General features: G+C 58.9%; 4 protein-coding genes across 4 annotated transcripts; all 4 read left to right on the top strand.

The window, feature by feature from the left end:
- Positions 1-423: 423 nt before the first annotated feature.
- LDBPK_312460 (hypothetical protein, unknown function) lies at positions 424-2,880 on the top strand (the record flags this gene model as incomplete). The annotated part of the gene is made up of 1 exon (XM_003863285.1): positions 424-2,880. The coding sequence occupies one exon, from the start codon at positions 424-426 to the stop codon at positions 2,878-2,880; it is 2,457 nt and encodes an 818-aa protein (XP_003863333.1).
- Positions 2,881-7,671: 4,791 nt separating this feature from the next.
- LDBPK_312450 (hypothetical protein, conserved) lies at positions 7,672-9,213 on the top strand (the record flags this gene model as incomplete). Its single annotated transcript, XM_003863284.1, has 1 exon — positions 7,672-9,213. The coding sequence occupies one exon, from the start codon at positions 7,672-7,674 to the stop codon at positions 9,211-9,213; it is 1,542 nt and encodes a 513-aa protein (XP_003863332.1).
- Positions 9,214-9,914: 701 nt separating this feature from the next.
- Positions 9,915-11,531, top strand: LDBPK_312440 (hypothetical protein, conserved; the record flags this gene model as incomplete). The annotated part of the gene is made up of 1 exon (XM_003863283.1): positions 9,915-11,531. The coding sequence occupies one exon, from the start codon at positions 9,915-9,917 to the stop codon at positions 11,529-11,531; it is 1,617 nt and encodes a 538-aa protein (XP_003863331.1).
- Positions 11,532-12,728: 1,197 nt separating this feature from the next.
- Positions 12,729-13,217, top strand: LDBPK_312430 (hypothetical protein, conserved; the record flags this gene model as incomplete). The annotated part of the gene is made up of 1 exon (XM_003863282.1): positions 12,729-13,217. One exon carries the CDS (start codon positions 12,729-12,731, stop codon positions 13,215-13,217), a length of 489 nt encoding a protein of 162 aa, XP_003863330.1.
- Positions 13,218-14,574: the final 1,357 nt, after the last annotated feature.

Genomic DNA, 14,574 nt, shown 5'->3' with positions numbered 1-14,574 from the left:
GTATCAGAAGGGGTAGAAGCGAGGGCCTTGCTCCACCTGTGCCTTGCCGTTGCCACATACAAAGAGCTTCACAATCACGTGCGTAGTGCGTAGATCCTTTTTTGTCTTTCCTGATTACGTTGAAACTGCTCCTCTGTGCCACTTGCCAGCTTGCAGGTGGTGGGGCGTCGATCAGGCCCTGCAGCTGGACGTCAGCGTTGTATCCGCTTCTTCCTTGTGTGCGTGTCCGTGTGCAGGGCTTCTTTGAAGATTCGTTCCGCCCTTTCGCTCATCACCCTCTCCTGGTGCTTTTTTCTCCGCTGCGTGCCTAGCGCACCTCCACCACGTGTTGTTTCGGCGTCTCGCTGTGTTGCTTCGTGTGCCGACTTTGCGCTCTCCTCCCCCATTCAGGCTGTTAAGGATTTCTCTTTCTCTGCGTGTCGGATGATTTCTGCGATGCAGTGCTCATCTCAACCATCGTCCACGACGTCTCTGCACGCTGAGCTGTTTGGCAGCTCCACACCCATGTGCTCGATGATGGGTCCGTACACCATGAGCAACGAAGGCGCGGCTCGTCCCCCTGCCATGATGGGCTCCGCAGCCGGGTTGGCGATGGCGTTTTCAGCGTTCTCATCTGGTTTCTACGGCCACGACGATGCTGCACACCCGTATCAGCGTGCAGCAAGCTTGCGCGAAGGCCCACGCAGTCGAGCAAGCTCTCACCAAGGCGTATCTTCGGCAGCGCAGCTCTACCAATACGCAGAGAGCAATGACGGCTGTGGCTACTCTCGCGTGACTCTCTACGGCGCTCCGTGCGCCAGAGAGGCGGCTGTCCACGATGGCGCCATCGCGGCCGCTGCCTTCACCGAGCCGCGGTTCGGGTCTGCGCAGCGTACAAACTCTTTCGCCACGTCCGGTACGGCACTGAGCGACTGCCACCTCTCCCGGAAAGACGGCGGAGGGTTCACTCCGGCATCGGCTGGCACCTTTCTCAACTCTGACGACAGCTTCGGGGGCCGTAGCGTGAACTCACGCCGCAGTCTGCACGACAGCCTGACGGCCCCGGCGAGCTCGATGTCGTGCTCTGTGCGAGGATCTGTCGGCTCTGGCTACTACTACGTAGATGCCACGTTTCGGGGGGACGAGCACGATCACGGCAATGTCACGCGCACCGCGGACGGCGCCGTAGTACTGAGCGCAGCGCAGCACCGACTCTCTGACTCGACTCATCTGACATCGCGAGGCGGCGCCTCCTCGCGTCTGTCCAGAGAGAATATCTTTGATCTAACGCGGCGACTCGATGCTGCGGAGAGGTGGACGACCAATACAGAAACGCTGCACGCGCCGCCGCAGCTTCACCTCTCGGGGTTCTCGACTTCGCGGAATGACAGGTTAGGGTCACCGCGCAAGAGGGGCACCATAAAGGACGACACGCAGTATGCTTCCGCGAACACCGCCTCTCCCGCCTCAGCGTCGTTCGGAAACGGGCTCGGCCCCACTGGCTGCTCGCCTTTCTGCGACCTCGGCACAGGAGCGGTGGAGAGCAACAAGGCAGGCCAAAGCCGCTTAGCAGTGCTCAAGAGAGACGACGTCGTGCCCACGACCACAGCAGAGATAAATTGGAGCCGTCACTCCTCCGGCCTTCGAAGAAGGCCGGCGTCCGAGAGACGAGCCACCGTGGACACCGAGGGATCGGCATCTGCGTCTTCAGCGAGCAGTACCACCACGTCGGCGGCACCGAGACAGCCATCTCTCCTGCCCAAGACGCTGAATGGCGCGTCCACAGAGCCGAAGGAAACGGCATGTAGTCTGGGCTCCGTCGACAAGTCGACGCCGCCCGCCGGTCATGCACCGCAGTCGGCGTCCCGCAAGCCGCGCCGCAAGGATCCGCGGAAGTGGAACAACTCTCGGTCGACCAGCATCGCAGCTCCGCATTTTGAGATGGATGGGGTTGCATCATCGACATCATCCTCTGACCCTGCAGCATCGAGGGCGACCACAGACGCGCATAGGCGGAAAGTGACCGCCACGTCGTTGACCGGAGCACCACCCGCAGCGCACACAGAGGATGATGAAAGCGGCTGCCACTCATCTCTCGCCTCTCAGCCGCCGCAGCCGCTTCAGCAACAGCTGAACCCGGCCAGGGCACCAAACAGCGCCACGTCCGCCTTCACAGTCTCTCCGCCCTCGTACAACGAGCGACACCAACGGCCGTTTCTGCGACGGCGCTACCTGGAGGGCCAGGTGAAGCCCCTGAGCGCCACGGAGATGCAGATGGCGATGGTGCCCTTCTCGCCCCGTCGAGATGTGCCGCCAAGTCGTAGCAGTACCAGCGGTCCTGCGACGCAGGCGCCTCTGAAGCCTGCCGTTCCGCTGCCGCCGTTACAATACGATCAAGTCACGGTGCCTGGCACGGCGCCGGCGTGGAGCCCCAGTGGAACAGCCAGCAGCTCTACCAGCTTCAGCGTGACTCCCGAAAAGTTCATCACGGTGGCAAGTGGCGGTGGCGCTTGGAGGACGCAGCAGAGGCTCGCCGGGTTCACCGGCTTTCATCTCTCTATCGGGATGGAGGGGCTGTGCGTCACGACAGAGAGCTCCAACGAGAAGTCCCTGCGTAGCCTTGGTGGGCGAAGCGGCACGGAGCTGCGCTTGCCGGGAGAGTCTAGCAACGGCATCATGAGTCGCTCATGCCCCTCGGTAGAATATTCCGTGGACGAAGGCACGAACCCCTTCTTGATACAGCGCAGTGCGTCGTGGTCAGTGCACTCAGCACGCAGCACCACTGATTCTGGAGAGGTTCCCGGTATCGCACGCAAGAAGCGCCAAGCAGAGCGTATGCTGTCGAACGCACATGAGCTAGAGGAGGAACACGTGATAATACACCCGAAGCCGTCCAAGTAGAGACGTCTGAAAATGCTTTGCCTCAGCAGGGATAGCTGTGCGAAGAGGGTGTGAAGACGAACACCACGTGTTTGCCTCTGCTAACGAGGTGCGTGCCGAAGCGTTTCATGGGTTTCTTTTTCTTCCGCTCGGTTGCTTGCTGGGGAGTCTGCGGATTTCTTTTGTTTGCTGCGGTCTGTCGTCTCATTCATCCATGTTTGCATCTTCCACTTCCCGTCGCGTTGGGAGGGCGGGCGGGGGTACGACGGCACCCTTTATTATTTTTGTGTGTCGGGGAATTCTTGTTTTGATGGTGATTGCATGGACTTCTTTCGCGGATTTCATTTTTCCCCGTAGCGGTAGAGTCTATGCTCTGCTCGCCATTCCCCGAGCGGCTGTTTCCCGTTCAGTGTTTTCTGTCTCTTCCGCAACCCCCTGCCCAGCTGTTCCGTTATACTGTTTCGTTCGTCTGTTAATAAGCGACCGGCTGCGGCTCTAGAGGTTGCCTTCCTCCTCCCTCTCTCCCTCCCAAATCCTTGCCTCTTCAGCGTGCACCGTCGTAAGGCCGTAGGGCTTGGCACAGGGTTGAAAAAGCAAGTGGAGAGGCGGGACGGACAAAAATGTATGCCTCGCCGCAGGCCTCCCGTACGGGCACGTTTGCAGTGCTTAAAATGATTGAATTCCTTGTTTTTTTTTTTTGAAAAGCATAGTTCAGTGCCTCACCTGCTTCGTTGCCAACGCACATGGGCCAGCGTGCATCGCACTGCAGCTGCTTGCGCGCACGATCACCTACTATTACCGCCCCTCTGAGCACGTGCGGCACGAAAGTGGTGGATGGCCTACGCCCCTTGTTTGTTTTTATTTGCTCCCCTTCGCTTTTCTTTTAGCGCGTGCCCATGCTGAGTGAGGTATTGTGCGCTTTCCTCTTCGTGCCTTGCAGCCCGCATACTTCGACAGCTAACAGCGGCCTCCCAAGGCATGGCTGTAAAGGGAATGCCGGGTTAGCTTTTCCGCGTCTCCGGTTGCTTTTACGTTGGTGGTGCTGTCGTCATATCACGGTACTGGTGAAGCTCTCATAGGCGACCAGAGCGCTGCTGCGTTCCAGATGGGGATCAGTGGTGCCGTTGCCGTTCAAGCTGCGCCGTGGGCGCACACAAACAACGAGGGGCCCGGAGAAACGGGGAAGACCGATGCGGCGCTCATGTGTTGGGCCTCTCTGTAAAGGTTCCTGAGCGCCTTCCACGCTGTTCGTTTCCTGATGCTCCCACGCTTTTTCCCACTTGAGCGTAGTGTGTGCTCTTCGATACTGCCTTCGCACAGGTGCTCATGCCGTTCTATACTCCGCACTTTGCCAGATTTTTTTTTTCTTTCTGTCGTCATGACGAGCAGCATGGAATGGAAACTGCGCAGCACGTAGGGGGGGGGGCTATACCCCCTCTTTCCTCTCCGATGTGCGTGACGCTGCTATTTATTTGATCGGGTTTTTTTTTTCGCTTTCGCCTCGTCTTCCTTCAAGTGCCCTTTCCTTTCTCTGTGTGCGCGTGTTTGCGTGTTCCCTTCAATCGTAGTGGTGCGGCACTCCGTCGCGCTCTCTCTTCTTGTTCGGCCGTTGTCGCTCTTTTCAATTTGTATTCTTCACACGATGAAAAAAAAATAAGCGAAAAAAATTTTTCTCCTTCACATATATTCCCAGTACGACGGACGCCCTCTCTCCTGTCTCCTTCCTCCCCCCTCTTCCCCCATTTCGCGTTTCGACTCTTCTGCATCCTTCTCTCTCTCCCCCATCAAATCATCCCTCCTCCCATGCTTTCCCCGTCGCTTCGACACTTCCTCTCGTCTCCTCCCTTTTTTTTGAAACTGTTCCGCTCACGTCGCTCGACACTTCTTAACCATCGCTGTCGAGACCGGAGTTCTGTGTGTGTATGGGGGGGCATACGTGTGACTCATGTCGAAGTGTTCGGTACAACGCATACCCGCACCGTCCCCATCAACTCACCATCCCTCACCCACATCTGATAACAAATAAAAATGAAGAATGCATCCATAAATCTCTGCCGACTGTGATACAGCGAAGTTTGTTCGTCGGCACGTTATCGGCAAATAATCGGCGAGGGCCTCGCACGCGAAAGAACCACCCCGGCACGGCCACGCAGTCGCTGTGACGCCACTGTCCCTCGGTACTTTCTTTCCTTCCCCTATCCATCCCGTTCTGTGGCAGGGTATTCTGTTGGTCGGAAGGCACAGAAATGATGTACAAGGACCTTCCCCAGCCGTCTTGAATGCAGGGTGGACTGTGCTTTCCCGTGTGTGTGTGTGTGTGGTGCCGTTCTGCCTCCATAATTTTGGTGCGCCCCTCTCCCTCTTTCTCTGTGTTTGTGAGTGTGCGTGCCTGTGCGTGTCCGTGTTTTAGTAGGTTGGAGGACGGCGCTCTTCACGGCAGCGCATGGAGTGTCACCTCCGAGTTCGCACTCATTCTGCGCTCTGCTTTTGGGTTGCCTTGTGTGCTCGTTGTTTACATCTTCATCAAGCTGTGTGGGCGACTCCGCTTTTCCTTTTTTGTTTTGTTTTCTCGCTGAGCCCCGATTTGCCGCCTCCTCCGCTCTGTGGTTTCGCCTGTGGTGCTGTTTTGTTTTCCTTTTTTCCTCTCCCATGGCCGTCTTCATGAGGCGGAGACACCTCCGTGCGTGGTATCGCAGGGACCACCACCCAAACTCTGTGTCGGGCAGGCAAGCAGCCCCTCACCCCACCCCTTAACCCTGCCAATGCTGAACCACCTCTGGTGGTGACAAGGTCAAGCACCAACGGGCTGGGGCGGCCAGGGCGATGTATCGCTGCTGATGTTGGCGTTCAGGTCCTGGCTGACGTGGCGTCGGCGGGGCCGGCGACCGTGCACGCGTTTCTCTCACTTATATGATGCGCGAAGTGTCAGGGGAACTCGAGTGTACCCCACGCCCCGCCCTCGCGCTGCGTGCTGGTGTGCGGAGCCGGCGTGTCACCCCGAGGAGGGGGATGCGCCAGGGGTGGCGGCCGGCACAGTGGGAGCGGCTCTGAGGCGCACGGAGAGGTAGAGTATGCGGCAGGGACCGTTCGCTGAGATAACGGAGTCGGCGCATCTGCTGTAGCGCGCGTCTACCGCTGCCATCGCACCACGCAGATGGGGGGCTGTGGGGCTTGGTGACAGGTCAGATGGGTATAGTGGCGTTTTGGGCTCAAGTTGTGCGACAGGGAAATGGGCACACTGAAACAAAACGAAAAAAAAAATAATTCGTTCCTCGTCTTCCTCCCTCCCTCCTTCTGAAGGTGTGCGTGTGCGGGCGCTCCGTTGGTCACACGTGTGCGTGAGAGGGAGGTCATCCGTCGTTTTTTCCTTTGGCGGTGTTATTCTCTCTTTTTCTCTTCAGTTGCATTTTCTTTTTCTTTTTTTTTCGACGCTTCCGTTTTTCGTGCCTCTGTTGTACACGCCCTCATAATTTATCGTTATCCATCTGACGGGGCCGTGCCAGCGACTCTCGTTAGCACATGCATGCAAATCATTGCACACACTCCGTGTTCCCCTCCCTCCCTCTCTCTGTCTCCCTCGCACATGGACAGTGTCCCGCTCCCATAGTCTACTTCACAATGCCTCGTTCGTGATTCCGGGAACTCGATGCACCGTTGCTGCACTGTCGTCTGCGTGAAATGCAGAGTCTCCTTTTTTTGTTTGTTGCCACCTCTCGCTAGCCGTGGCTTTGCCCCGTGTCCGGTTCTCTCTGTGGATACTCTCGCATTACTACTCCATCCTTTTCGGAGAACCAGTGTTAACAGATGGAGCGTGGCCGTCTCTCCTCCCGCCCGCTGGCACGCGTCCCCGTGAGAAAAAGTCTAATGTGCACGGCCTGCCTTCATATATGTATGCGCGTGATGGGGCAGTTGGGGGGTATCGTGCGGGCTATGGCCACGAATCAAATACAAGCGGGGAGATGCCGTTGCAATTGCATGTCTTTGTGTTGCTCGAGTGGTGGAGAGTGAGGTGTATGACGCGTATTGGGGACTCATCGACACCTCTTAACACCCGTCTTGAGTTCCCAAGAGACCTTCTAGTTTGTGCTTGCCGATAGAAGCATGTTCGGCACTCTTATCGGCTTCACCTGATCAGTGCGGTGCGTTCATTTCTCATTGAAGAGCGTGTGGAGGTGGGCTCTACTCCTATTATTAAACTCTCTTGTCGGCCTCGGTGCAACAGTGAGATGTGCTGTCTCAATGTGTGCGGTATCACAGCGGATGAAGCGGGTTCGCTGACTTAGGTGCCTGTGTGTCCGCCTGGGCGAGCACGTTTGTGCAGCTCTATGCCTCTAGCCGCCGCCTTCGTTGTTGTTTAGGAATGCTCGAGAAGGTCGGCCTCTACCGATACATATACATATATGTGAGAGTATTATTTTGCCGGCTCTGAGGTGTGCTGCGCATCGGCATCGGGGCTGTTATACGGCTGTGTGAGTTCTCTTGTGCATATGCATTTGTTATGTCGTCTGAGTGTTGTTTGGCTGTCGTTCTCGTTTTCTCTGCTGTGTTGAGGTCTCGTGTGTGTGTGTCTCCGTCTCTCCTGGCCTGTGTCACGTGCTGCGGGCACGTTCGATCATGCGTTGAACTCGTGAAAGAAGAGGTACAAATCTTGTGCAGCGAGCGGAAAGGAGAGGCGTCCGCTTTTCCGCTCGTCGTTCGTTCTGACGCCATCCTACCCTGCTGCTTCCACAGGAATAGCGGACACGATAGACGCCCCACCGTGCGAGTGAGGGGGAGCACGGGGCATACGTGCACACATGCCCTTTTCGCTTCATGCAGCAGACCCACTCCACCATGCCAATCTACTGTCCTCCATGTGCTGGCCGTCTGCCTCTGTTTTCTTTGTGTTGCCAGACAGCAAGCGGCTCCTCTCCCGCAGGGCACCCACACACCCACACACACACACGTAGACAAGAGGGTAAAAGCGCAGCAATGAAAACGCTCGCGAAGCGACAGCGGTCGAAGTCTGTGCACGAAGCGAGATCACATCGCGCTTCAAGGAAGGAAAGCGCCACCTCCTCGCACTCGGTACCCTCGCCAGCATCATCTCACACCTTGGCGGCTGCCTCCGACACAGCCGCCACGTGTTCAGCTACCGCCTCTGTGACAGATGATCGAGAACCCTGCAAGAGTGCCCTTCTCGTTTTGAGTACCTGCCACGCTGTCATGGCTGGTCTCGTGTACCGTAAGGAGAAATTCTACATAAAGTTCTCCGTGAAGCGGCACGTTGGTCGCGTAAACAGTGTTGCAGTAACGGAGCGCTACATCGCCAGCAGCGGCGTCGACGAACGGGTTTTTCTCTTCACAAACAAGGCCGAGGAGCGCCTGACAGCAGCGGCGCGCAAAAAGATCCGGGAGGCTGGCGAGCCCCTCGCAGTGCGGCTGGCTGATCTAGGCAGCATCGTGCCCCCATCTGAAGTCACCGTACTCGTTTTCGCGGACGGCTCTCAGCACCTCCTGTGTGGCTGTTCCGATGGTCAGCTGCTGATCTACCGCTGTCGCGACTGGTCCGTCAGCACGACGCTCACGGTGCACGAGAAAGCTGTTGTTGGTCTTGCTGTGCACCCCGGCAGCCACGGCAGTCTTGCCGTCACCGTAGGAGAAGATCGTGTGATTGCCGTGCTCGACCTTCTGAAGGCGAAGCTGCTGACGAAGTGGAAGTACAACCCCTCTCTTGCAGCTGCTGGCAGTCTCTCTCGGAGGTCTGAGGACGACGCACAAGAGCAGGCGCAGAGGCCGTCTGTCTTTGCTTCAGCACGCGAGGTGCCCGTCGGTGTTCTCTTCTCTCCTCAGGGCACCCGGCTAGTCATCTTTAGCCGCTTCTCCTTTGTTGTCTATGAGGCTTCTGTCATGAAGCCCATTTGCAGCCTTCGCTGTGCCAACCCGCAGCCACCGGACGAGATGCACCGCTTGGCCTTCTTCTCCGAAACGGAGCTCATCGTGGGCACCGAGGTGGGCGCGCTTAAAGTGTGCCGCATTGAAGGAACTCCGGATAAGCCGTTGAACATGACGGCGCGGTTGGTCCCGATCTCCGTGACATATCCGGAGAGCGTGCGCGCAGCGGCGGCAGCGCTGTTGGCGACGCCGGTGAAAGTGGACATGGAAACGCGCCTAAAAAACCCGTTGCGGCACATCAACCGTGTCAAGGCACTGCAGGTGCAGGGCAGTACCATCTTCTCCATCGACTCCAGCGGCATTGTGATTGCGTGGAACGCGAGGACGACGGCAGAAGACCGTCTGAGTCTGCAGTACGTGACGAGTGCAAACTTTCAAGGACGCGTAACGGGCATGGAGCTCTACCCCCTTCCTGTGTAGAGAGCAAAACAAAAGAGATGAAAAAGCTCAACCGGTGGTGGACACCGCTGGTGTGGTTACACGAAGCGAACGCTAAGCGGCGAAGGATTCGCTGTTCCTTCCTTGCTCGCGACGCCGCCGCGTTTTTTGATGTGCCGCTGATTCTCTTGCCTCTTCGACTAAGTGCCCTTAAGGCACACATACACGTGCGAGCTCGTTAATTGAAAACGTAGAGTGCCCCCCTCCACCACCACCACCACCGGAGGGGGGGGTGCGCCTCACGACGCGCTGTCGGGTTTCATCTTGTCCGCGAAGAGAAGCCCGCGCTAACGGGCGCTCCTCTCTCCAGTGTGTAGCTGACAGCGGCGCTCTGTTCGCTCAGAGCCTTCTATGGTGCCTCACGCTTGACGGCAGTATTCTGGCCACCAGCGACTCTCTACAGGCCCATCGTGTCCCTCGGCCGTCCTTTCGGGCGCTACGCTGTCACCCATTCGCGCCCGCCCTCCCCCGTGCGCCTGCTGGTCATCTGCGGCACCAACAGGCAAAAAGAAGTTAACAGAGAGCGATTCCCGCAGCTGTGTGGCGTTCTGTACTTCCATTATCGTTGCCGCTGCCCTCTTCCTCCGCTGCCCTGCCCCGCGCGCTCACAGTTTTCTCCTTTTCGTTCAGCTTGCTTACACCCAAACACTCCCGACCCTCCAGCCTTACTCCCCTTTCCCGGCATGCACACAAGCACCGTGGCCATGATGAACAAGGGGGGTGGTGGTGAGCGGCCGACTATCGCAGCGTTGGACCGCGGCGACGGCGTCGACTTGAAGCGGGAAAGCAGTCTTCTGCCAGGTGAGGTGCGCACACCAACCATGATTGTCACGCTCTCGGAAGCCTGGGGCGATAGCAGCGCCGACTGGGCGGCTCCAGGCAGTAGCTCTGTCTGGGAAGAGGAGGCGGCGAACCGTCCTTCAGCGCAGACCCCCCTGACACGCTACGGCCGCAGTGATGTGTGGGCTTCTGCGACAGGATCGCCGCTCATGGGCGACGGTATCGTACATCAGCACAACTTTGGGCAGACCGAGGCAAAGGGCAACACCGATAGCCCAGACACTGCCGAGTTGGCCGCGGCAGCTCTGCAGGCCCTCTCGCCCCAAGGAGTGCTGCACACGGACTCGCGTGGAGTGCATGTGCCCCTGCCGCAGCGACAGCCGTTGCAGCCGCGCTACTCGACCACTGTTCACTATGGCTACGAAAGCCGCTTTGGCACCGTTCACGAAGCGCCATTAAACAACGATCTCACGCAGTTTTTCCCACGCCCCCGGCAGCAGCAATCACCCCAAAAGCCGAACTACTTCACGGTTCAGGAAAGCTCAGTCGCCCCAAGCGCGGCGTTAGCAGAACCCACTGCGATGTCTCGCGGCGGTACCCGCACGACCAGCCCTGGGAGTGACGCGGTATTCTCCGGCGGCTCCACTGGGATGTCGTATGTGCCGCGGTTAGAGGACGAGGAGGTGGCCCACCGCATCATCGTCTCTGCAGGTTTACCGCTGGCGATGCACTCGCTTGTCGAGTACATCCACGGAGGCCAGCCGCGCGCGCCAGCGCACGCCACTGCACTAGGAACAACTCAGAATGCGCTGCGCAATTACCCGAATCTGAGTGACCCGCCAGCAGAGGAAGAGGCGTTCGGTAGTCGCGGCGGTACTGGTGGTTCTTACGGTAGCCGTCCACAGCGTGGCGGGTACGGGCAGTCGTTGCAGGGCCGCTGTGGGCCGACGATTCCGTCCTTGAAGCAGGACAACGGCTTTGCCGTCCGTGGTCAAGACGCCATCGACGACTCTCCGCAAGACCAGGCGCTGGCGCCGTCGTCCAACTACGGCGGCGGCTTCATGGTGTCCGCTGGCACTGGCACCACGGCGCCGTCAAGGGTATCGGCGCGCGCACCTTATAGTGCACATGGAAACGGTGTTGCTGGGCGCCACAAGAGCGAGAGTAAGTACCTTAGCGACTTGCTGCATTTTCACGCGAACTTTTTTCCACCGCCGCCGCCACCGCGTGTGCCCAAGGACGAGCGCCGCAACCGCGCCGAGCTGTGGTACCACTACGCGAGCAAGTGGGACATCACGCACCGCCTGCCGCCGCCACCGCGGACGCCACTCCCCGAGATGGAGCTCGAGTACCGCATGCGCCTGCAGCAAATGACGCGTGTGCCGTACCACGGCGACGGGTGGCTGCAGATGAGCGAGCGGTGGTTCGACGTCATGCAGGCGCTCTTTGACTTCCCCGAGGACAACGTCGGCGACGAGGTGGACTTCAACGTTGTCCTCCAGCAGGCAGTGCTGAGCTAAGTGAGGAATGCATTCGTGTGCACCAAACGGCGTGTGTCTCCCGCGGGCGCGTGCGCGGGACTGCACGCGCGGCTTTGTCGCTTCTGTTTCCTCAACGCATGGCGTCTGCTGGGCGCCTATATTCGACGTGAGGGCGACATTGGTGCAAAGAAGACGAGGCTTCTCTGCTCGCCTGCCGTCTTCTAACTGCCGCCGCGCACCTCGTCTTCTCCATCCACGTCTGCTTCTCTCTCTGCCTCTCTGCCTTTCTCACTTCTCGTGCTGTGAGGAGGCGGCCCGAGGCCGCCTGGGAGGTGCTCGGTGGTAGCGTCTCGGCCCCTGACAGCGTGGCACTGCGGTTCCGTTCGCCTTTGCGGGGGGAGGGGGACGGACGAATCGAAAGGAATAATAAGAATGAACATCAGAAAAGAAGCTAAGGCGGGCTGTTCGAATCTATAAGCACAAGAAGCTGCATGCGATAAAGACCTGCGTGCCCGAGAATCCTTGCTAGTGTCGATAGCAGGCAGGGGCGTCTTGTTGTGGTCTAGCCGTCCACGACGCACATCGGCGCAAAGAGGATGAGAAGCACGCATCGTTGGAAGAGGAAGTCGTCGGCGCGTTGTCCTTTCCCTACCCCCTTTTTGCCTTGTGCAGCGCCCTTCTCCCAACCCCTCCCCCCCCCCCACCACCACCACCAACACCACTACCATCACCACTACACCCATGCTTTCCTTTTGCCTCCCGTCTTCTGCCATGCAGGTACAGGTGAAAAAGATGACGGCGATCTCCCTCTCCCCTCCCCTCCCTGCCTTGTCTCGTTTGTTTTCGTTGTCCATCTGCGCAGCGTCGCCAGCGACCACCTTTTCGATCGGCGTGGCACAATGCTCGCCTGGCGGCGGTACGTATCAGTCACTCACTCTCTCTTGTCGCGTTGCCTTTCTTTCCCTGCCTTCCTCTCCTTCTAGCTTCCGACGTATTTTGGTCACTTCTCTGTTGGTGTTGCGTGTGCGTTGGGTGCGATGTCTCCACCGTGCCGGCCCGTCTTCGTTGGATGGCTCTTGCGTAACTCTATTTGCTGTGTATCGGGCACGGCACCGTCGGCATCACTGACCGTGCTAGTGACCGCTGAATCTCAGAACTAAATCCACAGAAACCCAGTAAGAGCGACGCGTGTGCGTACTCATCTCGATTTCCCTTCCCGGCCTGCAGCGTCATAGTATGTGCCAGCGCCTGCCGTTGCCTCTCTCTTTTGCTGATAGACAGCGGGCGAGAGGACGAGGATCCGATCTCTGTCGCGCTTCGTCGATCACGCACCCCCTCCCTCCCCCCACAGAAAAATATGTTGTTTTCTTTCGCCGCAGCTCTGCCGCATGCAATACCGTCTTCTCCTCCTTTGCTCTCTTTCCCCCACCCCTCACCTTCTCGTCTGCCCTCTACCGCACACGAAACAAAAAACGCGGCCAGCTGTCTATTGTACTCGCGGCAGAAGAAAATGGACACGCTCACGTCTGTTATTGGGTCAGTGGACTCGGTGGACGCGCTGGACCTTACATTGCTCCTCCATGGGCTCAGCACCTTGGACGAGGTGCGGCAGATCGTAGAGGTGCTGCTGGATGCGTACAACAGCCACAGCGGCACGCCCCGGGAGATGCTTCAGAAGCAGTGCGTAATGCGCAGCCTTGCAGAGGTGCTAGAGTTCGCGCATGAGCGTTACACACGCACAGCGGATGCGTCTGCATCACCCGTGACTTGTACGTTTTGGCGAAACCAAGCTGACGGGGCAATGGCCACGACCTTGTCCACGGATCCGCAGTGGGCCTTTACGCCGGACGACTACCTGCTCTTGTCCATGTTTCTGAACGAGACGGCGACGACGACGAATGCAACGACCTTCGCTTACTGGAGCCGGGCTACGGCAGTTGTGTTCCCGCACGCAACAACGATTGTGTTCCCCTCTGTCGAGGCCAACGGTGTGTCGCCTGAGGCATCAGGTGCTGGTGAGGACGAGGAGGCGGAGACAACGCGGGCGTCGTTGGAGTCGGAGCTGCACTCCTTGCGCGAGATTGTGGCCAAGCGCTTCACAACCTCCGTGGACAGTCTGCGTCGCGTCACGTCGTACGAGTACGCGCGCCGGAGCCTGCAGAGCAGTGTCTGGGCTCTGCTTGGGTCATTGGCTGGCTGCGGCTCGCCGTCGGTCGGGGAGCGTGTTGTAGAAGAGCTGGAGGCTGCTGTGGAAGGCATGTTGCAGCCTTTGAACATCGCGCTGCAGGAGCCGCTCACGGGCTCGCACGGCAGAACCGCGAATGCCGCCGGTGGCGCCATCGGGGGTGGCGGTCGGTCTGGTAAGAAGACATCGCCAATTCTTCTTACTGCCCTCTTGCAGGACATCGAAGATGTGCTGTGGGCGATTTCGCACATCGCTGTTTCCGCCTCCTCTTCCAAGACGCGGCCTGTCTCCAGCTCGCTCGAGCAGTTGTGCTCGCGGGCCGCCGCCTGCATTGTGGAGGTGCTGCTCAAGTTTGCGCAGCAGTACATAGCGTTGCAACAGCAGCGCCAGATGGAGTTCATGGAAAAGGAAGGGGCGGACGGCGACGCCGGCGGTCGTGGCGGTGCGAGAGGTGCCAAGAAGGACGTCTTCCGCGTGTATCACGTCCAGCGCAGCTTGCAGCGGGTGTTTAGTGTGGGACTGCAGCTGCGTCGCGTCGCTGGCAAGAGCAGCAATGCGGCGGAGGTGCCCTTGGTGAGCGAGGCGGCTTTTACTGGTCTGCAGGCAGCTGTCTCTGCGTTCGGCGGTGCCGTGCTTGTCATCAACCCCGTACATCGCGCCATGATGACGGAGGACATCGACGGGCACGTGGCCGCAGCGGCAGCGGTGGAGGAAGACAAGACAAGCTCTTCGGGCTGGGGCGACGACAGCAGAGCTCCAGGCCGTCTGCGCGAGTGCCGTCGGGTTCTGGCCCCGCCTCATCACCTCATCACGAGCGGGGGAGCGGCCGGCGGGGGCGAGGGCGACTATGACTTCTTCAACGATGAAGAGGGCGACACCCTGCTTGGTCGCCGCGAG

The sequence above is a fragment of the Leishmania donovani genome, chromosome 31 (assembly GCF_000227135.1).
Source record: "Leishmania donovani BPK282A1 complete genome, chromosome 31".
Classification (NCBI taxonomy): Eukaryota; Euglenozoa; class Kinetoplastea; order Trypanosomatida; family Trypanosomatidae; genus Leishmania; species Leishmania donovani.
The sequence above is the reverse complement of the archived record's forward strand: the minus strand, read 5'-3'. Positions and strand labels throughout refer to the sequence as shown.